The sequence below is a fragment of the Vombatus ursinus genome, unplaced genomic scaffold, assembly GCF_900497805.2.
Source record: "Vombatus ursinus unplaced genomic scaffold, bare-nosed wombat genome assembly UNPS02014959.1, whole genome shotgun sequence".
Taxonomy (NCBI): Eukaryota; Metazoa; Chordata; class Mammalia; order Diprotodontia; family Vombatidae; genus Vombatus; species Vombatus ursinus.
This window is the reverse complement of record NW_020954737.1, coordinates 9,338,730-9,363,067: the sequence shown is the minus strand read 5'-3', so window position 1 is coordinate 9,363,067 and position 24,338 is coordinate 9,338,730. Positions and strand designations below refer to the sequence as shown.

General features: G+C 41.5%; 1 protein-coding gene across 4 annotated transcripts in view; it reads left to right on the top strand.

The window, feature by feature from the left end:
* RAB6B (RAB6B, member RAS oncogene family) overlaps nucleotides 1–24,338 on the top strand; it is a 173,632-nt gene that overhangs the window by 117,333 nt on the left and 31,961 nt on the right. For 3 of the 4 annotated variants that reach the window (XM_027845266.1, XM_027845267.1, XM_027845268.1), the window contains exon 3: nucleotides 23,794–23,847. In XM_027845266.1, the coding sequence (XP_027701067.1) occupies nucleotides 23,794–23,847 (54 nt within the window). Of the gene's footprint in view, nucleotides 1–23,236; nucleotides 23,451–23,793; nucleotides 23,848–24,338 lie in introns of those variants that run through there. The other variant, XM_027845269.1, reaches the window with a different exon arrangement.

The following is a 24,338-nucleotide window of genomic DNA, read 5'->3' as shown; positions in this document are numbered from 1 at the left end:
TGTGTGTGTCTCTTTCTCTGTCTCTCTTTCTCTATCTCTCTGTCTCTCTTTCTGTGTGTGTGTGTGTGTCTCTCTCCTCTCACTGCCTGTGTCCCTGTCTCATACACACACACACACACACACACACTTTGCCCCAGGTATCCCATGGCCTCTATGTCCTCAGCTCTTTTCTACTTTCACTCTCTCCCTCCATCCAAATGGGCTAGAAAAGATATCATAAATTGATTCACACCATGACTGATGTAATAGATAGGAAATGCTCTAATCAGATGCTCTCAGACCCTCTCCCATATTTTTGACACATGGAATATGTGCCACCCAACCAGAAAATGCTTTGAGGTACCAGTCACAGTTCCTAGTTCTTTCCATACACTCTGTGCCAGCTGCTGTGGTTTGTCCCATTTATAGGTAGTGTCCTAGATTCTTATGTTAGCCTAGGAAAGGAGTTTTTAACCTTTTTTGAGCCATGGATCCCTTTGTCAATGTGATGAAACCTATAGATCCCTTTTCAGAATATTTTTAAATGCACAAAATAAAACACATAGAAAACAAAGGAAACTAATTATATTAAAATATAATAATAAAAAAAAAACTTAAGCCCAAGTTCAGGGACTCCAGATTAAGATCCTTTGGGCTAGGGTTTGGTATGAATTAATCAGTTAAATCATGGCTCACCCCCATCCAACTTCTTCCCCTTTGCCCATCCCTGTTGTATTTCTATTAAGTTTGTGCACAGGCAGACTTGCATACAGCAATTAAATCAGCTTTGTTAGGAATTAATAAAAGCAAATAGCATCAATGTACTCAGCAGACACAGCCCTCCTCATATTAGGCATCAATTGCCAACTAGATAAAAACTCTGGAATTTCAGTCTCCTCCCACACCATTCCTCCTTTCCCTATGACCAGCGATGAGCTGCCAAGGACATGTGTTGAGGATTTTGTCACTTATAGCAAAATCTCTCCCAGAAGATCCATGTCTGCATGTCTGGCTGCTAGAATTCCATTGATGCAATGCGAAACATGCAATTGCTCAAGTAAGGAGGCACCCCAGGTCTTCAGCTTTCTCAAGTGTGTGACTTTTCATGTTATCTACACCCTTATCACACCAGGGAAGTGTTAGGGGGTGGGGTGAAGATTCCCTTCATCAGGCCATCAGCTGCCTGAGTTGTCCTTGCTGGACCTTCCCAGGAACCAGGAGAGGCAAGAAGCAGGCCTTTCTAGCAAGGTGCTACGTGCTCTCCTCAACCCCTCTTATTCAAAATTAGTCCCTTTTACATCGCTTTCCTTAGTTTCTTCCATCATCACAGAATGGGACTTAACTCTTAGAAGTTCCCTTATACCCAGGGCTCTATGGAAGCATAGATATCACATTGTGAGTTTAAAGTCCCACCCCTCTCAGAGGTATTTTTATCTCCATTCCCTTATTCCCAAAACTACAGCCACAGTGGAGGAATTTCAAGCATCATTGGCTAGGCAGTGAGAGAAATCATTTTGGTAAACAAGGCTTTCCCGATGTACCTAAAGAACAATGTAATACATAAAGAGTAATACCAATACCACCACCCCCCACCAAAAAAAAACCTTAGACTGAGATGAGAATCATATAGTCCTGTGTTTCTTGCCTATTTATAGACTCACCCAATTGGATCCTGGACAAATCACATAGGTCTTCATGGTGCCTGGTTCCTCCTTTACCAAGGGAGAATATAGTGATGTTATATGATCCTTGGTAGATGAAAATAATACTTCATCTAGGACATAGATGGTGTATGATTAGAACTGGTTTTCCAAGGGTCAGAGATTGATTTGCCCTGAGCCTTCCACATCCTTATCTAGTCTGTACCTTTTGATGGGTTTGTGTGAAGGGTGGCCATGGTGATAGGTACAGTCTGCAGATGGAAAACAGAGCTTTCTCTATGTGTGGCTAACAGGACCATATGGGTACAAAATGGTGACTTTGGCCTTTTTTAGCTTCATGTTTTAACTGGGCAGAAATAAAAATAGCTGTCCTTGATCTCCCCTCACTGCGTGTTTGTGTTAGGGTGTTAGGTGGAGATTGGGAAGGGATTCCGAGGCAAGATCCATTAAGAGATGTCTTCCAGACACGTCGCTGAGAAAGGTACCACTGGAGCACCCACTTCTTCCTTTCCTTTTTATTTTATGTTTAATCGACCTTACAATTGAAAAATAAGCTTACACCTAGAGACGCTGATGGCCTTTCATAATTAGTTCACAGTTTAGAACTTCTTCTGATCCTTCACGCACATGTATCATCTTCACATTAAAGACATATTCTTTTCTCAACCTGAGATAATCAGGTTGTGATGCAAGACCATCAGCAATGTCTGAGCCTCTCTGACCTTGAGTTTTCTTTTGCACCTCAAATTCTCCCACCCCTACCTATGCCCAAGAGAAGTCACTCAGATATTTCCAGGTCAAACTGCCTTTGTGCTTTCTGCTCAATTGCCAACTTTTCTGGGATCCTCTGGGTTGTTTTTAGGTTCTCACTGGTGTTTCTCACACTTCCCAATTTAGTCTCCTCTCTGCATTTATAATCAAAGCATTTGGCTTTCCCCCCCCCCCCCCCCCCCCTTTTTTTCAGTACAGATCTTCCCCTCTTGTCCTACTCTCCCTTTTCTATGTCTCAACTTCCTTCATAGCACAGTGTAATGATTAGCATTGGGTCTAGAGACAGGGGACCTGGATTCTGGGTCTGCTCTTTACTAGTTGTGACTTTGGACAAATCACACTAACTTTCAGGGACCCAGGCTTCCTTAGCTATAAAATGAGAAGGTTATACTAGGGGATCTCTATGGTCCTTTCCAATTCAGGATAATAATAATAACAACAACAATGAAAGCAATAATAATAAGAATTGCAGCTAGCACTTACATAGTGCTTTAAAGTTTTTCAAAGTGCTTTACAAATACTACTGCCTTTGGTCCTCACAACAAGCCTGTTAAGTAAGTGCTATTGTTATCCTCATTTTACTGATGAGGAAACTGAAACCAACAGAGGTTAAGTGACTTGCCCAGAGTCACGCAACTACTAAGTATCTGAGACGGGATTTTTGAACTCAGGTTCTTCCCGACTCCCAGTGCTTTAACCACTATATCACCTATTGTCCTTCATAATCTCCTGAATGTATGATTGATTTCCTATTACTTGACCAAAAAGGGCCTTCATACACAATGTACTTTAATGATCATAAGTCTTGAAATTATGTAGCTCTTTCAAAAGATAAAAAAAGCTCAAAGCACCCTATAATGAGTTAGTCGATCAGCTCTTATTATGGACCTATTTATTTATTTAGCATTAGGTGGTAAGCGCTAGGGACGCAAACAAAGGGGGAAAAAATAATCACTGCTCTCAAAGAGCTAATTGAGTTTTCCAAGGACCAATGATAATAAGTACGTTCTTTTTTTCTTCTCATAATATTTTTATTGTTTTCCCAAAGGTGTTAGATAAGAGTCTCTTTATCAGGCTCCAAAGTCAAAGGATCATAGATTTAGAGCTAGAAGAAACCCAAAGGGTAAGTAGTTTGCCCAGGGTCACCTAGTATGGGGCTGAAGCAGGAGTCAGGTCTTCCTGACTCTGTGGCTCAGCTCTCTGTCCATTCTATCATGCCAATTGATCACAAATTTAGATCTGGAAGACCCCCAGAAGTCATTTAGTCCAACTTCCTCATTTTATGTATGAGGAAACAGGATACAGGGAGGTAAGTGACTTTCCCAAGGTATCACAAATAGTAAGTATCTGAGGGAGGGTTTGAACTCATATCTTTTGGATTCCAAGTCTAATATCCTGTCTGTCACTCAATACAAATCTACCTGATGATCTACCTGAATATTTACCAGCCTGATAGACAGTGTCCATCCCTGTCTGCACTAACCATAGCCCTCTGACAATGATTTGGTAAAGTGCTGAGGGGAGGACCATTTTGCCTTTTTAAGAGGTACACCCTCCCTAAGTTCTGCCATGACCTAACTCTTGATCTTTCAGGCACAGCCCCGCCCCCCCCCCAAAAAAAACCTATTGCTTTTAGAAAATGGCTCCTTTTTGTGGGGCTGATTTTACCAACTTAGCTACTAGTATCTGTTAAATATGCTAATATACAGTTAGCAAACTTTGTAGAACTCAGCTTAGGTGATGAGTTGCCATAAGCAATGGTCTGTTCAGCATAGAGTAGTTGCTCAAGATCAGTGGAGAGAATACTGGAACTTGACTCAGGCAGACCTGAGTTAATACAGCTTTACACACTTACTAGCTGTGTAATCTTGCGCAGGTCATTTAACATCCATTGATTTCAGTTTCCTCATCTGTAAAATGGGGGTAATAATAGCACCCACCTCCCAGGGTTGTTGAGAGATAGTACTTGTAAAGAGTTTTGCAGGCTTAAAGTGCTATGTAAATGTTAATTATTATTATTTGTTCACTGATTGATGAGTATGAGGAAAACAAAATTTTTGCCTTGCATTTTGTTTCCTCTGAGGCTTCTTTGATGTCACAGTTTTAGTACTAAGTACCTTCCGTGTTAGACAGGTGGTAGAAAGGTGTTGCCTCAGGCTGCTGGCAGATGGTGGCAGTTTGGGAGTAGGCAAAATGGGTAATTAAAACAGGATGCCAAGTTCCATGACTTACACCCTTTTTGCTAATCACCCTACCCAAACAGGAGAGAAGAAAGAAGAAGGGTGGAAGAAAGCATTCCAGGATGCTTTGGGGTATTTTATTATATTAAAATGGATTTCAACCTGCAAGCAGTGATGGGCCAATATTCTAATTTCTCTTCCTACATTTTGGATATGTAGGATGCTTTTTATTTTGTTTTTGTTTTAAAATCAATTTCTGGATACCTCCTTTTTTTTCTCCTACCCCAAATAGAGCAGCAAGGTGGCACAGTAGAGAGTGCCAGCTCTCAAGTCAGGAGGACCTGAGTTCAAATCTGGCCTGGGATATTTACTAGTTGTGTGATCCTGGGCAAGTCACTTCACTCTGTTTGCCTCAGTTTCTTCATCTGTAAAATGAGCTGGAGTAGGAAATGGCAAACCACTCTAGTACCTTTGCCAAGAAAACCTCAAATAAGGTCAGGAAGAGTCAGACACAACTAATCAACTAAACAACAACAACAACCTTAACTAGAGCTCTCACTCCCATCTTGAAACTAAATAATTGCTCAATAACAGTGACCATATCTGACAATGTGCACAACATTCTACCCCATCCTACCTACTTCTTAGTAAAGAGAAGAGTCACCTTCCTACACTTTACAAATCAAGCCCTACACATTGATCTTCGAGAAGTCTGAAAGAATCAGACAACAGGCTTTAAAGAAATAGAATAAACTCAATTACTTTTTTGTTAGTTTTCATGGATACTATGTCTATTGGAAATGAAGGGTGGAGGAAAGACAAGACGAGACAATTTAAGCAAGAAATGCCCTCCCTCTTCCCTTTGAAACTACTCTGATCTATCCCTGATTCATATCCACACTTTTGATCTCTACCCTCACTCTATGTCTTTCTCTCTTTCACTTTCTTCCCCTCCCAAAACATTCTTAAAATAAATGAGCTCATATACAATTATGAGCATTTCTAGGTTTACATGGCATTTTCCTCAAAATGATCCCATGATATAGATAGTACAATATACGGGCCGCACGCCGACCTTCTGCCAGTCGTGCGCCAGTACCCACTTCTCTTAAAAGAAGTACACTACCAGAGTCTTACCCACGCCTGGGTCTTCGGTTCTGAGCCGGATCACCACACAGAGACGAGCCATCGGGAGGCACCAACACCAGAGCTTTATTCAGAGGCCAACACAGCAAACCATCATAGCAAGCCCAAACAGCAAGGCCAGAGCAACAGGGCAGGAGCCAGGGGAGCGCACGTGTGTGATCTGACCACGCTTGTTCCTAAGTACCTACCTAGCCCCTCCTCCCCAGCCTGCTACTAGCCAATGATTGTAGGGTCAGATACCGGAAGGGGCTGTCTGAGTTTAGCACACCAAGGGGGAGGGAGTGACGTAGGAGGCTAGGATTGGATACAGGAAGGAGGCATCTGGGATTGACGCATAGACAAGAGTACGTGACCTAGGAAGTCAGACTCAGGAGGGGACTGGGTCAGTGCTGCACAAAGGGACCCAGAAGTCAGGAAGGTCACAAGAGGCATCTGGGGATGACGTTGCATATAGGGAGGGGACTAAGCAGAGGGAACTCAGTCCTCTGCCATCCCACTCCCACGTGGCACCGCCCCTTGCCTCAGGAGCTCAGGCTCCGACTACTTCCTTGTACCCAGCTTATCTCACAAAGCATTGCCCAATTGCCTCAGGGCTTCTCCGTATCCAGCCCATCCCAGTACACACGACTCTGCCTACCACAGCCCCTGCCTCGACTTCCAAAATACCCAGATCTTACCCTACTCTTGCCACAGCGCCCAACCTGGTAGCTGCCAACATCAGACAGTCCCTCACAGTACAAGTGTTATCATCTTCATTTTAGAAATTAGGGAAGTTGTCCTCTGAGAGGTTAGGTAATTTGCCCATTGTCACAAGCAAGAGAATGTCTGAGGTGGGATTTGAACTCAGGTCTGCTGACTGCAAGGCCATCAGTCTTTCCCATTATGATATGCTTCTTCTTAAGATTGAAGGAGCAGGAAAAGGATGAAGAAAAGTACCACCTCTGGGTGGTTCAGAATGATATAGATTAGACTGAGGGCCTTATAAAGAGTTAAAAAAAGAGAGAATAAGCAATTATATAGCCAGCATCTACTATGTGCCAGACACCATGCTAAGTGCTTTAAAATAATATCTCATTTCATCCTCACAACAATACTGGGAAGTAGGGGCTATTTATCTGCATTTTATAGTTGAGGAAATCAAGGCCGGCAAAGGTTAAGTGACATGCCCAGGATCAAACAGCTAGTAACTGTCTAAGGCCAGATCTGAATTTGAGTCTTACTCATGGCAAGTCTAGGGCTCTATCCCCTTTGCTATTTAGTTGTTTCTACAAATTGATAGCATCCCAGTTCGTCTCCCCACATTTCAAACCACAAACTAAGAGTAATAGGAAACTGTATAATTAAGTGTTCTGACTTCTGGGGCCAAGCAAAATGACTCTGATCCCACATCTCCATGAAAGTCCTTAAGATATTTGGAGACAGCTTTAAAAACCTTTAAGAGAAAATAAGAAAAATAAAGAAAGGAAAATTAAAACTTTAAAAAGAAAAAAGAAAACCCAAACTTGGCCATCATGCTCCATGATTCATAACAAGGTTATAGTCAACGAAACCTATAATTTCTGATAATGAACTGTTATTACGATAAGTCTCCCCATCATTAGTAGCTGACTCTTTAAAAATATATAAATGCAGGAGTTTTCATTTATCTCTTATTAAATTTTATCTTGTTAGGTATAACCTTTACATTCTAGCCTATTTAGATCTCTTTGAATACTTATTCTCTTATCCAAAATATTAGCTCCTCTTCCCATCTTTGGGTCATGTGCCAATTTGATAAACATGTCATCCATTTCTTCATAGAAATCATTGATTAAAAAAAATTATAGAACAGGACATGGCAGTAAAGAGTCCTGTGGCATGCCAGTAGAGATTTGCCATCAGGGCAACCAGGAAAAGGACTGTGGAAGTAGGACTCACTCCCCAAATATCTTGGTGGGTCAATAAATGGGATTTATTGTTCCTTTTCACTGGTAAACAAGGTGAGACATAGTGAAGGATTCAAGTGATGCAATGGAGAGGGACCCAGGATTCGATCGATCAGCAACCATTTATTAAGTGCCTACTGTGTTCCAGGCACTGTGAGGAGTTTTAGGGATACAAATACAAAAGTGAAACAATCCCTGTCCTCAAGGAGCTTACATTCTATCAGGAGAGACCTGTACATGAGCAACTACATACAAAATAGATGCAAGATCATTGGGGGGCAAGTAGGTGGCACAGTGGATAGAGTTCTGGGCTTGGAGTCAGGAAGATCTGAGTTCAAATTCAGCCTCAGACACTTACTAGATATGTGATCTTGGGCAAGTCACTTAACCCTGTTAGCCTCAGTTTCCTGATCTGTAAAATGAGCTGGAGAAGGAAAGGGCAAAACCACTCCAGTATCTTTGCCAAAAACAAAAAATAAAATAAAACAAAAAAAACCCACCAAAAAACAACAACCAAAAAAAAAACCCAAATGGGGTCATGAAGAATTGGACACAACTGAAACAGCAGCATAACAACAACAGGTAAGAGGTAATGAGGGCTTGCACTAGAGTGGTAAAAGGAGATAACAGGAAATCCACCCATGTGTCCTATCCAGCAGGCCTCAGAATTATTGGCTGTGTGACCCTGGAATAGTCACAACCTCTGTCTGCCTCAGTTTCCTCAACTATAAAATGGGGATAATAATAACACCTACCTCACAGGGCTGTTGTGAGGAACAAATGAGATACTGTTTGAAAATCACTTAGCACAGGGCCTGGCACATAGTAGGCCATCAATAATTGCTTTTTCTCTTCATCTTCCCCATTCATCTCTTAATCCTTCAGAAAAAGCACTGTTCTCAGAGAGGAGAATTGCCTTTTGGTACTTCTACGTCCCTATGCACAAACATGACTGAAAGTAGTAATAGTCTAGACTGCTTGGCATTTGATGTGTCTGTTTTCCCCATGATAACCTTTGATGGATGCTCGTGACATTTGGTACCCTATTAAAGGGCATCAAGATACACCTTACGTTTGATTTATGCTTCAATCTGCCATCTTGAAATAAAGATCAACTGATAAAGATTTCCAAATGCTTCGCCTCATTTCCAGTGGATTTTAATGAAATTCAAGGAGTAGAGACAGCTCCGAGCACGGTACAAAATGCAAGGGATTTTATTACTAACCACCAGGAACAGGTGGAGTCAGGAAAAGCAAATGGTATGACTGCCTAAGGTTGGAGAAGGAATCCAATTACCTTGACATCTCCCATCCCCAGGTCAGGTTTCCTTCTGCTCTTTAGCAGTGCTTAGAGCAAGGACAAACTGTGGTCCCTGCATGCTCATTCAGTGTAAAGTCTTTCCAAGGCTTCTCTCCCCTCCCCCAGAACGGCTCACTTGCCAATAGGAAACCTTATTAAGTTTTGCCAGCTTCATTTGCATCCTAATTTACATGGATTTGCCCTGATATTTCCATCTGATGGTCTGTACGAAAAGCACAAACAGACACCTTATTGTAACGGGCTTCTTCTTACCAGGCTGCTTCTAACCACTTGTCGATGCCTTTGGCTAAGCATTTGCCAGGTTCTAGGCCAGGGCTGGGGCCCAATACAAACACATTGCAATTGATTTTCACTTCTAACAGAGAAAGAATTCAAAATCAATATATGCAAATTGCCATGCAAATTCCCACTGCAGACTTTATCACTGTAGCTTGTGGAATATGAATGTAAAATTATATTACATTAAAATAAATGCATATTACAGAGAAGACTTTGACATGCACTTTACAAAAAGATTTTCTTTCCTCGGGGGTTTTTGTGCTTAATTTAGGCTTTCATGTATAGGCAATATGTCCAATATGCCTCATCATACATGTCCTATAGGCATAGTGTACATATATAGGCATGTGCACTGCATAATTTATTGATGTCGGGCTTAATAGGCTGAAATGAAAACCACCTGTGTGTTTTCGAATGTAGGTGGAAAACCCATGCCCTTACTAAAATGCCTTGCATTTTATTTCAAGTTAAATGTCTGCCACTTTTCATGATCAGTATAACTTCTAAGCAAGAAAAAATAAAAGGGATAAAGAAAGCATTGCTGGGTTTCAAATATTTTCCTCAAACTAGAATCTGGGCAAGGAAGGAAACAAGTATTTATTAAGCACCTATTATCTGTCAGACACTGCGCTAAGCTCTTTTTGCAAATATTAGCTCATGTTATTCTCATGGAAGGTAGATGCTATCATTATTCCTATTTTACAGTCAAGGAAACAGGCAGACTTTAAATGACTTGCCCAGGGTCACACAGCTAGTAAGTGTCTGAAGCTGGATTTGAACTCAGGTCTTGCTAACTTCAGGTCCAGCTCTCTATACCACCTAGTTGCTGGTGGTCAGGTATAGACTGTGACTTATCCTAGAAGCATCTTAGTCATATTTAGAAAGGCTTATCCCCAAAAGATTAGTTACAGAGAGATGATTTTTTTTCACTGGCAACATGAGACCCTTTACTGAGGTGAGCAGGGTTTGCAACTTGCTTTAGTGGAGGGAGTAGCCACATTGATGAAATCATTGATCCTTAAGAGTTAAAGAAATTGGCCCTTTTCAGCCTTGTGAAAAAGATCAATGAAGATTCTCTGTTATAGAACATAGGAGGAGGCAGAGGCACAGGGACCCCCAGCAAGCCGATAACCCAGGGCTCCTGAAACAGAGAGACTTTGGATTCCCTAGACCAGGGGTGGGGAACCCGCGCCCTCAAGGCCACATGTGGCCCTCTAGGTCCTCAAGTGTGGGCCTTTGATGGCCTTTTAGGTCCTCAAGTGTGGCCCTTTGATGGCCCTCTAGGTCCTTTTGTTCTGTGAAGTTTGGATTCAAGCAAAGGGCCGCACTTGAGGACCTAGAGGGCCACATGTGGCCTTGAGGCCGCAGGTTCCCCACCCCTGCTCTAGAGTCTGCTGCCTCTATTGGAGGACCTCAGTCTGCAAATTGCTCTGTATTTGGTCTGAGAATTCTTTTCCTTTGGTTATTACAGTAGCCTCTCAGCCCAACTTCTTGACTATAGTATCCTCTCCCCTCTACACATCATCTTTCAAACGGCTACCAGATTAGTCTTCCTAGTGAAAAATATATCTGACTCAAATGCTTACATACCCTCCATAGCTTTCTTCTACCTACAGAATGAAGTCCAGCTGCTTCAGCCTACTAGTTTAGGCCATTCACAATCTGGCTACAATGTGCCACTCTAGCTTTATCTCACACAGCCAGTATGTATCAGAAGGTGAGACGTGAACTCAGTTCTTTCTGACCAAGACCCAGCCTCTCTCTCTCTCTCTCTTTCTCTCTCTCTCTCTCTCTCTCTCTCTCTCTCTCTCTCTCTCTCTCTGTCTCCCCACTATACCCCATTGCCTCCTGTATGTTCTCAATTTCAGCCAAATTAGACTTTTTTTTCCTGTTGAGCTATGGGGTCTTAACACAAAATTTTTAAAAATATATTTTGATAATTGCATCTGGCTATGCAGTGGATAGAGTGCGGGAGACCTGAGTCCAAAACCTTACTAGCTGTGTGACTCTGGGCAAATCATTTTGACCTTTGTTTGCCTCAATTTCCTCAACTATAAAATAGGGGTGATAATAGCACTTACCTCACAGGCTTCTTCTGAGGACCAAATGAAATAATTAATTTGTAAAGAGCATTTAGCACAGAGTAGGCACTGTATTAATGTTGCATTTTACTTTATGCATTTAACAACATTATTCTAAGAGGCATCACCAGACTGCCAAAGGGGGCCATGATACAAAAAAAATGGTTAAGAACCCCTAGTCAATACTTTCTGACCTCCATTCTTTTGCACACATCATCCTTACATTGGCAAAGCTTTTCCTTCACATTTGCAAACCAATCCATCCTTCAAGACCCTTTTTAAATGCTACCACCTTCCCTCATCCTCTCAATTAGGAGAGACTTCTCCTTCCTCTGAGATACCATAGAACTCCTTGTCCTCCTCTTCCTCCTCCTCGTCCACCTCTGTATTTATCAAGTTTCCATTTTGTTTTTAGTTTCTTGTGAACATTTCTTCTCCTCTCTCCATGAGATCAAGGAACTATGTTCTATTTATCTTTGTACACACACACACACACACACACACACACACACATAAACACACACTGAAAACAATGCTCTGCACACAGTAGGCACTCCATAAATATTTGTTAAATCAAGCTGAATCAGAAGTACTCTTGCTGAAGAGCACAAAGATAAAATGCTTTTCATGCTTATGGGTGTAGTGGGGACCAGGGCTGGAGAGTTACCTGGTATGTTTTTCCCTTAGTCTTTTTTAACTTGCTCCATTCATAACAACAACAACAGTGATGATAATAATGATGATAATAATAACAATGATAATAACAATAATGTATACTTACATAGGACTTTACAAATATTATCTTTACAGATGTTTCACAAATATTTACAAATTATTTTACAAATACTTATGGATATTATTTCATTTTACAAATATTATCTCATTCTACCCATTCATACATGATCTTGATTCCCCTTCTCATTATACATCTCTACCCTAGTTTATGTAAATGGTTTGCCCTGGATTTATAGTGGCCTCTGCTCAAGCAATGACAAGCATTCATGGATATTTACTACTTGGGCTCTCCCAGGTTTGGATTCAGACTGACTCCTAGCCCTGCTGAGGTCTCTCAGCCAGCCCCTTGTCATTTTAAATACTTCAAACTGTACTCTCTCTTCAAAGCAGAAATGAACCTCTCCTTTCCCTTCCACTTCCAATATAGTGGAACCCTTCAAGATGTGGGTAAGCTAGCTATGATTTAACGGGCACACACCTGCTTTTGGGGAACTTCCCAAGAGGTGGCAATTAACTGCTTTGATTGTAGCTTGAGGTGTAGCTTGAGGCTCAACGCCATCCCACCTCTTTCTTTAGTTCCTTCCCCACCAATCACTTTGCCTACTACTATTCTCTGCTCCCACTTACTAACACCCCCCACTCCTAACCCTTCCAAGTCTCCACCCCCTGTTCCATTTCTTTTCTCTCCATTATGAGAACTAAAGTAATTTTTCACATAAGCACCAACAGTTTCCCAGCCTTCCAAATGTTTTGAGGCTTGTATTTTTTTTTTTGCCAGCCTAACTCTAGCAAGCCTACCCTATACAACACACAAGATGTGCACACATACTCCTACTAATACAAAACAATATTTGTCTTATCTTTCTGTTTTTATCCCCAATATTTAGCACAGTGCTTTGCATACAGTACTAACTTAATAAATGATTTATCATCCTTTATTCATTGTCCTAGGAAAATGGCTTCTTGCAAAGTGGTGCTAAAATCTGTTACCTCTCAGAATCAGCTTCAGTCCTCTAATAATCCTTTTTTCTAAATTGAGATGTACTTTTAGACCCACCAACCCACTAATATTTTCCTGAATTTCGAATATCATAACTGTCTATGTTATATTCCATAGCTGTCTATGGGATATCCGTCAGTGGTGAACATCCTTCATAAATTAAACACCAGTTTTATGGGAATTTATTTTTGGCAATGGCTTTCTCTCTTGTAATAAGAAATGAATTCTATTTGCCTGGGTATTTTTCTAAGACCTTTATCACTCTCGTGCATGGTTTTCCTATTCCTTGCCAGGTTTCATTGGCATTCAGAGTATTTCATGAGGGCCTCTGGGTTTTTAATTGCCTCTTCAGATCAATAGAACCAGGTGAATAAAGTCCAGGACTGGGAATTGGGAAAAGAAGATTCCAGATTCATCTTTGCCACCAGCTCATTGTATCGCTCAGATTCACAGAATGTTAACAGGGAGGAGCATCCTAGAGAATGTTGAGTTCAATGGGAAGCAAGATGGCACCATAGAAAGACTGCTAGAAGACCTGGCTCTGCTTCTTGCTACTTGCATGGCCCTGGATGAAATACTTGATCTCTATGGGCCCCAGTTTCCTATTCTACAAAATCAGGGCCATACTAGATTTCTTCAAGGTCTTTTGCAGCTCTAAATCTATACTGCAGTGTACAAAAGCTAGAGTAGTAGCTGGTATTTATATAACCCTGGAAGGTGACAGAGCTTTATTTCCAACAATCTTGTGAAGTTGGTAGCACAGGTATTGCTATCCACATCTTACAGATGGGGAAACAGAGGCCCAGAGAAGCCATACAGAACCATAGAATTGGAAAGGCCTTAAAGACTACCTATTTCAACCCATATCTAAACAAAAACCCTTTCTACTACATACCTGACCAGCGGTCATTCAGCCTTGCTAGTAAGACAGAATTAGCAAGTCAAATAGGCAGGATTCAAACCCGGGTCTCCTGACTTCCAGATCAATACTTTCAGGTGAAGTGCAAAGTCATTTCATCACTTTGTATTTCAGTTCCCCGTTTGTACAAATGGAGATGTCATATAGCTCACCCTCATTTCCCAGCCTTCTTAGGATCGCCATAAGAGAGTAACAGTTCCTTCTCTTGCTTCCCTCTTTCTAGTAGTGGTGATGCCGCCCTTCCAGTCAAACAGCGCTCCCCATCCTCTTCCCTCTCCCTCATCCACTTAGTCCTCAAGTCCTGCTGGTTCTTATTTTGGCATTTCTCTTGCATCTGTACCTTCCTTTCCATTTCCTCTGTTCCCACCCTGGTCCTTCAGCTCTCATATAGACTATTGAAATGGACTCCTAACCAATCACCACATCTCTACTTTCTCAATCTGTCCCACCACTCCACTTCAATCCATTCTGTACAATCTTCCTAGATTCATCTTCTTAAATCATAGCTCATTCAGTCGTTTTTCAGTCATTCATGTCTGACTCTTTGTGACCACATTTGGAGTTATCTTGGGAAAGATACTGGAGTGGTTTGCCATTTCCTTCTCCAGCTCATTTTACAGATGAGAAAATTGAGGTAAACAGGGTGAAGTGACTTGCCCAGGGTCACACAAGTAGTGTCTGAGGCCAGATTTGAACTCAGAAAGATGAGTCTTCCTGATTCCAGGCCTGGAATTCTACCCAATGTACCACTCTGCTCCTAAATATACAATGGCTCTCCAGATAAAATTCAATTGCTTTATTTTGGCATTCATGGTTTTTCATGAGCTGGTCCCACATTAACTTTCCAACCTTATCACTCTCTGATTCTAAATGTAACTATTCTCTAATTCCAAACATGCAACCTAGATAAAATGGGAGTACTCTCTCTGAACACGCCCCATTCTTTCCCATGTCTGCTCCTTTGATCACATCTTTGAGTCTACATTAAATTACCTCCTTTACACCCCCACCTTCCGAAATCTTATTTGTCCTTTACGGACCAGCTCAGATGTCATCTCCTCTAAAAAACCTTCCACAATTCCCTCAGGCAAAAATGGTCTCTCTGTCATCTGAACCTTCAGAGCGTTTTCTTTAAAACCTCTTTTCTGGAATATATTACATTTTGCCTGATGTGGTAATGTTTGTACATGTATCTCAATTCTTCAGCTAGATTGTGAGGTCCATTGGGATTGAAATACTCATCCTTGCATCCCTCAGCACCTAGCACATACTGGTAGGTGTTTAATAAATACTTATGAATCTATCAATTAATTAATGCAAGTTAAGTGACTTGGCAGCTAGGTGGCGCAGTGGATGGAGTGCCAGGCCTGGAATCAGGAAGACTCATCTTCATGAGTTCAAACCCAGCCTCAGATGCTAGTTATGTGACTCTGAGCAATCCACTTTACCCTATTTGCCTCAGTTTCCTCATCTGTAAAATGAACTGGAGAAGAAAATGGCAAATCCATCCAGTATCTTTGCCAAGAAAACCCCAAATGGGGTTATGAAGAGTCAGACACAACTGAAACGACTGAACAACAGCAACAAAATGACTTGTTCAGGGTCACACAGCCAATGGTTGTTAGAGACATTGAACCCAGGCCATCTTAACTCTGAGACTTATTGTTTATCGACATGTTGCTTCTCCTTCGTGTATATGTGTATAAATTTATACATATAAGATGTGTATAATTTCTCTGTGTATATATTTGGTTTGGACCTGTGATTTCATTTGTGTGGGTAATTCCCAGTAAGGAAGTTCCCTGTACTCAAATAGATCAGCACCTTCTCTGCAACATAATGGTTGGGGCGTTGAGGTAAGCAGTTTGCCTGAGATACCCAGCTGGCACAGGTCAGAGCTGGAATTGGAACTTAAGTCTTCCAGACCCTGAGGCCAACTCTCTAATACCATGCTGCTGCTCAGGTTCAATACATGTTGTTATCATTACCCTTCCTTCACTGAAGCCTTACCCCCAATGCTTCACCATGGCCCAGAGAAGGCCTTGCATTCTCAAAGACTGCTACGTAAAAACTGCATAAAGCTTCAGAGCGTCCGGTCAAACTGGAGAGTCTAGCAAATGGATTATGTGTGTTGTCAGAGGACCAGCCTAGTCAAGTGTGGAGAGACTGCATTTCCAAAAAGGTGACTACCAGGTAAGGGATTTTTTAAAAAGATACAGTAGCTCATAAAAAGGGCAGCTAGGTGATGCAGTTGTTAGAGAGCTCCAGACCTGGAATCAGGAAGATCTGAGTTCAAATCCAGCCTCAGACACTTATTAGTTGTGTGATCCTAGGCAAGTCACTTAATCTTGTTTGCCTCAGTTTCCTCATCTGTAAAATGAGCTGGAGAAGGAAATAGCAAACCACTCCAGCATCTTTGCCAAGAAAACCCCAAATAGGGTCATAAAGAGTTGGACAGTTGAAACTACTGAACAACAAATGATCATAAAAACCATCTATAAAAATGCTCTATTTGGCATTTAAAGGTCTTCACAATTTGCCTTTTTCTGTCTTTCCATTTTTCTTATACTTGCCTCCCCTCTACACACTCTGCAGTCCAGCAGTATCTGCCTTCCTGTTGTTCCTCACTAAGGATACTCCTTCCGGCTGAGTGCGTTTGCACTTTCCCCCTTGCCTGGCATTCTCTTCACCCTCACCTCAACGCCTTGGCTTCCTTCAAGGCTCAGCTCAAATCTCACCTTCTGTAGAAAGGAAGGAGGCCTTCTGGCTCTCCTTCCAGCTCTCCCCCAAGTATTTTCCCTCTGATATATCTTTTATGTACATAGTTGTTTGCCTCCCCAGTTAGAATGTAAGCTCCTTGAGGGCAGGGATTTTTTCCTTTTTTCTTTTTTTCCTTTTTTTCTAACCACCCTATAGGTTAGCACAGTGCTTGACACATAGTAAGTCTTCAATAAATGCTTGTTAACAGACCAATTGACTGCTAAACCGTGGAGGGGTTGCAATCTCCAAGGAGGAGGTACCTGTCAGGACTTAAGAGTGGTGGTGTGAAATCTGTAAATATGCCATAATGCCTCCGACACTCCCAGGAATGATTGCTGCTCCAGGCTGCGTGGCCCAGTTTCTAGACAGCAGTTCTTTTTCTTTGTGATTTGGGGATGTTGATGATGCTAAATGAATAGAACCTTTTAACTTGTTACCAAGGGCCCAGCTAGTGACCTGCAGAAACATCCCCATTTCTGGGCCAGTCATAAAGAGTAGCACATTTTTCTTTTAAAATGAAAATGAACTTCCCCTGAAGATCATCACGCTGACAGATTGCAGGCTAATGGCCATGGAATTAACAGACTAAAAAGGCAGGCAGAATGTGGGCTCCTTCTCACATTCACTGACACATGCTGGCACTTGGACTGGAGGAACAGGCCTTCTGGTCTGCAGGGTCTCAGGGATGGCATCCCAAGTTAAGGAATTTCTTTTTCTTTCTTTTTTTTTTTTTTTTTTGCTTTTTGGTGAGGCAATTGGGGTTAAGTGACTTGCCCAGGGTGACGCAGCTAGTAAGTGTTATGTGTCTGAGACCAGATTTGAACTCAGGTCCTCCTAACTCCAAGGCCAGAGCTCTCTCCACTGTGCCACTTAGCTGCCCCTCCAAGTTAAGGAATTTCAAGCAGCATTAGAGTACATATTTTGAATGCATTGGGAACAAGGTACTGTGGAAAGCCAAGTTCAGAATTTTGGGGGGTGGGGAAGGGGCTCCTATCTGTGATTTCATCTATGTAGGGAACTCCTGGTGAGGCAAGTCCCTCCACTAATGCATGTCTTAGTTTCGGAGACTTGTCAAAGAAGTGAAATGAACTGACCAGTCACATGACCACTAGGCATCAGAGGTGACTTGAACTCGGGTCTTCATGACTCTGAGATCAGCTCCATAACTACTACACTTCAGATGTCTATCTAATCCTCCGGACAATAACAATAAAAATAATAATATCTCATACTTACATGTGGCTTTTTGTTGTTTACAAAACACATTCTCATCACAGACCTCTCCCCCATGATGCAAATAGTACAAGCCTTGTTGTCCCCATATTATAGATATGGAAACTGAGGCTCAGAGACTTTAAGCAACTTATCCAACGTCGCACAGCTAATAAGTGAGTCAATAGATTTGGAGCACTGACTTCGAAGCTATAGGACCTGGATTCAAATCTCTGATTTTAATCCACTTTCCATCTGTGTGACCATGGGCAAATCATTTAACCTTTATAAGATTCAGTTGCCTTGTGGAAAAAATATGTGCATTGGACTAAATGATCCTAATGGACAGAGCCAAGACTTGAAACCCGATTTTTTTACCTTCTCCCCTCAAATTCAGTGTTCTTTCCCCTACATCATATTGCCTTCTAAATAGTAACTGTTTCTCTTTCGGCCAGCAGCCCCGAGGACCTTCCCCACCCAGTGCAATGACTACCCTTAGACACAAAAGAACCGTAGGGTCATAGATATTGAGGTGGAGGGGGCCCCAGAGGCCATCTAGTCCAAAATCCTTCATTTTAAAAATGAAGAAGCAGAGCGTCAGAGAAATGAGTTTGCCACGGTCACATGGGTGGCAAGGGGTTCAGCCAGGATTCAAAGCTCTCCCAACCATGAATCCAGCTTACTTTCTTCTGCACATGGTAACTGCACTAGGAAACTGTGGTTATGCAACCTGGGAAAGAGGTATTTGAGGCTGATCTGTATGTCTTTACATGTACTAATGTACTAAGGGTCATTAGGTAGGGGCCGACAATAAGTTGTTTTCTTGTTTTCTTTCCAAAGAGCTCAGACCATTCTTCTCTGCTCCCTCACCTCAATCCGCCTCGGTGGTCGAGTTTTTTTCTCTCTCCCTGGGTAGCAGCCAGCATGCAGGTTACAGACCGAGGCCACTGAATGTTTTTTTGGCATCTGATCTTTGGATGCAGTCATTTGCTATTGGGCTTAGCCAAACTTTTGGGGGCTGCCGGTTTTGTGCATACAACCCCAGAAAAAGAGGCAAACAAATCGAGGGGAGGAGAAGAAGGGACACAGAGGAAAGAAAAGAGAATAAGACACAAGGTTGAAGAAAAAGAAAAAATGCCTGGAGAGATAAGGGTGTGGAAGAAGTCTCTTGACCTTCCTGAAGCACCATCAGTCAGGCAGTAAGCATTTATTAAGTGCCTACTATATGCCAAGTGCTAGGGATACAAAGAAAAGCAAAAGACAGTCCCTGCCCTCGAGGAACTTACAATCTAATAAGAGAAAACATGTCAAAAATATGTACAAATAAGCTACATGCAAGATAAATAGAAAGTGATTAAGACAGGGAAGGCACCAGAATTAAGAGGTATCAGGAAAGGCTTCTTTATGGAAGATGGCATTTTATTTGGGACTTGAAGGCAAACTGGGAGTCAGAGATGAAGAAGAAGAGAGTTGCAGGTATGAGGGACAGGCAACAAAAATGTCCAAAAACGAGAGATGTGGTGTCTTGTAAGATTGGGGATATGCTACGGTGCTAACTTTTTTGGAAGTCTGAACCTGTGATTTCACTTACGCAGCGAATTCTTGGTAGAGAACCACTGCAGACTAACAACTCTCTAACTTACATTCCTAGAATACTGAGAAATTAAATAGTTTTCCCAGGATCACAGATCTAGTACATGTCCAAGGCTAGACTTGAACCCGTCTTCCTGACTCCAAGCCCAGCCTGTCTTATGCTATGAACCTGGGGTTTTATTGGCATAGGGACCTTCCTCTACAATTTTTATACAATTTATATCCTTAGATACCTGGAATATTATGGAATAAAGTTATTTTCCCAGGATCACACAACTTATATGTGTCTGAGGTCAGATTTGAACCCAGGTTTATCTGCCTCTCAAACCAGCTCTCTATCCACTAGGCCATGCTGCCTGTATTATCATGACTGTGATTTAAAAGGTCATAGCACTTAGTTCTCTGGGGTTCTTTTGCAAACTGAGAACAATATATTGTCTCCATCTCTATTCATCCACTAAGAACCGAAAGAGGAAGGAGATGTCTGAGAGATCTCTAGGGAAAAGAGATAGGACTGGGTAGGATCAAAAAAAGAATTCTGACATGGACTGAGCAAAATCTCTGTGCTAGAAAGACAAAATATCTAAAGGTATCTGTCACTATATAGTCAAAGAAGAAGGAAAGAAGGGATAAGACACAGAACCATCCGTTAACGGATTTGTGGATGAATAGAATTTCAGCTCTCAGAGATCATCTAATTCTACTGAGTGACCTGGGATGTGATAAAGTTTTTAGATTGTCATTTCCATGGAATTACTCCCTATGTGAAAATTCTGTGCCTACCATCCTCTGGTTCCCAGGGAATATGGTCTACTTTCTATCCCTTCCCAAGGGGAAAACTGCCTTGACTAATAATTTCCTCTTGGAAACCTTATCCTTCTTGTAAGCTCTGAGCTGGACTGAAGTAGTTTTCAGCTACACACTTATCATTAAGCACCATACTACTGCCATCATAAAATGTTTCTGTCACTTAACTAACTACCACTTGTTCTTATGGGGCCACTAGGTGGCGCAATGGATAGAGTGCCAAGCCTGGAGCCAGGAAGACCTGAGTTCAAATTTCGTCTCAGACACTTAGTAGCTGTGTGACCCTGGGAAAGTCACTTAATCTCTGTTTACCTCAGTTTCCTCACCTGTAAAATGAGCTGGAGGAAGAAATGACAAACCACTCCAGTATCTCTGCCAAGAAAACCCCAAATGGGATCACGAAGAGTCAGACACAACTGAACAACAATACTAACAACAAAAACTCTCTTCTTGCCCCAGACACACTTTTAAGTCTATTTGTGTCTCCCAAATAATAGCACCTACCTCCCAGAATTGTTGAGAGGATCAAATGTTTATAAAATGCTTTGCAAACCTTAAAGCACATACAAGGAAAGAGAGTAAATTGCATAAAAGGATAATTAATCAAAAGTGAGTAGTAGAAGTCAGAGCTCACAGCTTGCTAACACACAGATCAATTTAGCAGTCAGATCTTCTTGCTTGAGCCTGCCTTTGGCTTTTTCCATTAGACCCCAGAGCAAGGGAGTGACCCCGAGTTGCTAGGTCCATTCCTGGCTTGAACCCAGAAAAGGTCTTGGCTTTCTCAGAAACCCCCAGTTTTGGGATTCTGGATCCACTTTTCTAGCATCTTAGGTGGGGCTCAATGGTTTAATTAAACACACTTGCAAACTGGAATCAGCAAGGTAGTGCAGTGGCTAGAGCTTTGGGCCTGGAGTTAGGAAGACCTGAATTTAAGTCCATCCTCAGACACTTACTAGTTGTGTGATCCTGGGCAAGTCACTTAGCTGCTGTTTGCCTCAGTTTACTCATCTGTAAAATGAGGGTAATGACGGCACTCATCTCTCATAATTATTGTGAGGATAAAACGAGATATTTTGTAGAGCACTTAGCACAGTGCCTGGCTCATCGTGATTGGTTATTGTCCTTTGTTTTCAAAGAGAATCAAAATGACATAACTATGTCGGAGTCAAGGTACAGTGTGTCCATCTGACTGTGGCTGATCAGACCAATATGAACTCGGAAGACTCTACCACAGGTTGGGCACAAATAGTCCGTATGAAAATTTGAAGTGGAGATGTCTCTAAATTTGCACATCTCACCTTTCTTTTGATCTACTACAATTCCGCACATAGTAAATATTATACAAATGCTTATTCCCTCCCCACCTGCCCTTGAGCCAATTAGAAGTCACCATCCCACTTGGTTAAACTTTGGTTTCCACCCATGAAGGACCATAAATAAATCTAGAACTGGAAGGGATCTCAGAGGTCATCCAGACTTGGGGAAACTGAGGCCCAGGAAATCTTAGTGACCTTTCTGAGGTCACAGAGGTGACCTTGTAATATCATGGGTGGACAGTTATTGTCATTGGTAGAGATTGATCCTAAGTCCTTTGACCCTAGAGCCAATGTTCCTTCCATTGTATTACACTATTAGCTAAGTGATTAATCACTAACACCTTCATAATCCAAGCTTCATAATGAAGATAAAACCATATCTGTGTGGAGTAATTGTTTTCTGATCCCTTATGTTAATGCATCCCAATTCGTCACATGAATAAAATTTCCTTAAAAAAAATGGCTTTATACATATGTGCCTGTAGTGGGATGAATGTAGGAATTCAGATCAGTCCAAGAAAAGGAAAAAGAATGGTAGGACGTGTTCCATGGACATGAGAAGATGTCACATGTCCCCTGCTGGAGGTGAGACTGGACCTTTACCATTGACAGCAACAAGAAGTTAATCAGGTTTGAGATGAAAATTTGAAAATGGTGGAAACTGGGAGGGAGTGACCAAGAGATCAGTAGTGGACATTAATACCCCCTTCCCTGCCCAGGGTCCCAGTGAAGGAAGAGGATAGAGGAAGAGGTTGAAAGAGAGCCTCCTTCATTGGTCATGAAGGTCACTGGTTCCATTTTTTTAAAGATAGTATCAGAGTAGGATAAATTCATGTCATTGCAAGTTGGGGCCTTTGAACCTAGAATATAATGGGTGTGTACCTGTGTTTTGAAAGCAGGGATATTAACTCATTTATGTAATGCTTTACGGTTTTTAAAAGGTACTTTCTTTATAGCAGCCCTACATGCATACATGTGTGCATGCATGTGTGCGTGTGTGTGTGTGTGTGTGTATTGTTGTTGTTAGTCCCATTTTACAGATGAGAAACTTGAGGCTTGGGGAATTTTAGGGACCTATTAACATTAGTAAATGGCAGACCCAAGACGAAAAGCCCGGGTCTTCTAACTCCAAGTCCTTTCTACTGTATCACACTGCCTAGTCCAGAATCTGTACTCAGTGACCAACTAAGACATTTTAGTTGATGCTGATAATACTATTATTATTATTCTACTGGGGATGGGGAGAGGAAATTCAAGTTCCTTAAGAAGAGAATTCATCCAGGTAATAGGAAAGATGGTATTCTTTGACCTAGTGATATCATTAGTAGGCCTGTATTTCCTAAAGAGATCAAATAAATAGGAAAAGGACTCATGTGTACTAATATGTTTTTAGCAGCTCTTATTTTTATAGTGGAAATTAACCAGGAACTAAGGGCATGCCCATCAATTAAGGCATGGCTGAACACGTTTTAGCATTTGAATGTAATGTAATATTATTGTGCTAAGAGAAATGATGAAAGGGTTGGTCTCAGAGAAACGTGGGAAAACGGATACAGAGTGAAGGGGGCAGAAGCAGGAGAACAATTTTTACAATGACAACAATCTAATAAAGACAAACAACCTTTGAAAGGCTTACGAACTCTGATCACTGCAGTGTGCAACCATGATTCCAAAGGATCAATGATTAAAAAAAAAAAAAGCTACCTCCCTCCTGGCAGAGGAGTGAGAGACTCAAGATGCAGAATGAGGCATGGACATGGCCAATGTAAGAATTTCTTTTGCTTTACTATGCACATTTATTACAAGAGTTTTGTTTTTTTTTTCTTCCCTAGGAGTAGGATAGGGGTTTTGAGGAAACAAAGAGAAAACAAATGCTTGTTGGTTGAAAAAAATTTTAATTAATGTTAAGGAATTATATAAGATTCCCTAAAGGTCAGATGGTCCAAAAGAGGGACCCAGACTGCTCTCTGTTCTACACACCACGCTTTCCTTCTTCCTCTTCTTAAACACATTCAGGGTTACCAAACCTTTTGTCCAGTATTTAGTTCTCCATGGTCTTTAAAACGTTTGATCTTTCTCACCTTGTATCTTTCTTTCCTTTGTTACAGGCAACCATTGGGATTGACTTCTTATCAAAAACTATGTATTTGGAGGATCGTACGGTAAGTGCCAGATTTGAGAACTGGGATAACTTCAACTTAACAAGGCAAAGTCTAGGGAAGAGGAGTCTATGCAGGTACACGAGACCCCATTGATTTCTAACACAAAGCAGAGTAAGAAGAACTGATGCACTGGGCTTCTCTTGCTGCCCTCAGTGAAGGCCTGAATTCAAACCCTGTCTCAGACATTTACTTACTGACTGTGTGGACCCCAGCAACTCACTTAATTTTTTAGCCTCAGTTTACTCATCTATAAAATGAGTATAATATCACCTATCTTAAAAGGTTATTAGGATCAAATGAGAAAGTATTTGTAAAGTACTTTGCAGACTTTAAGGTCTTACATAAATTTTAGCTATTATGACAGCAGCAATGCCAGTGGTTGGGAAGCTAAGATGATGGTGTTCCTTTCTCTTTCTCCCCACTACAAAAGCATAGAACCTCAAGTGATAATACCATTGATAATTCCTTTTCTGGGCCAACCTTGCTTTATG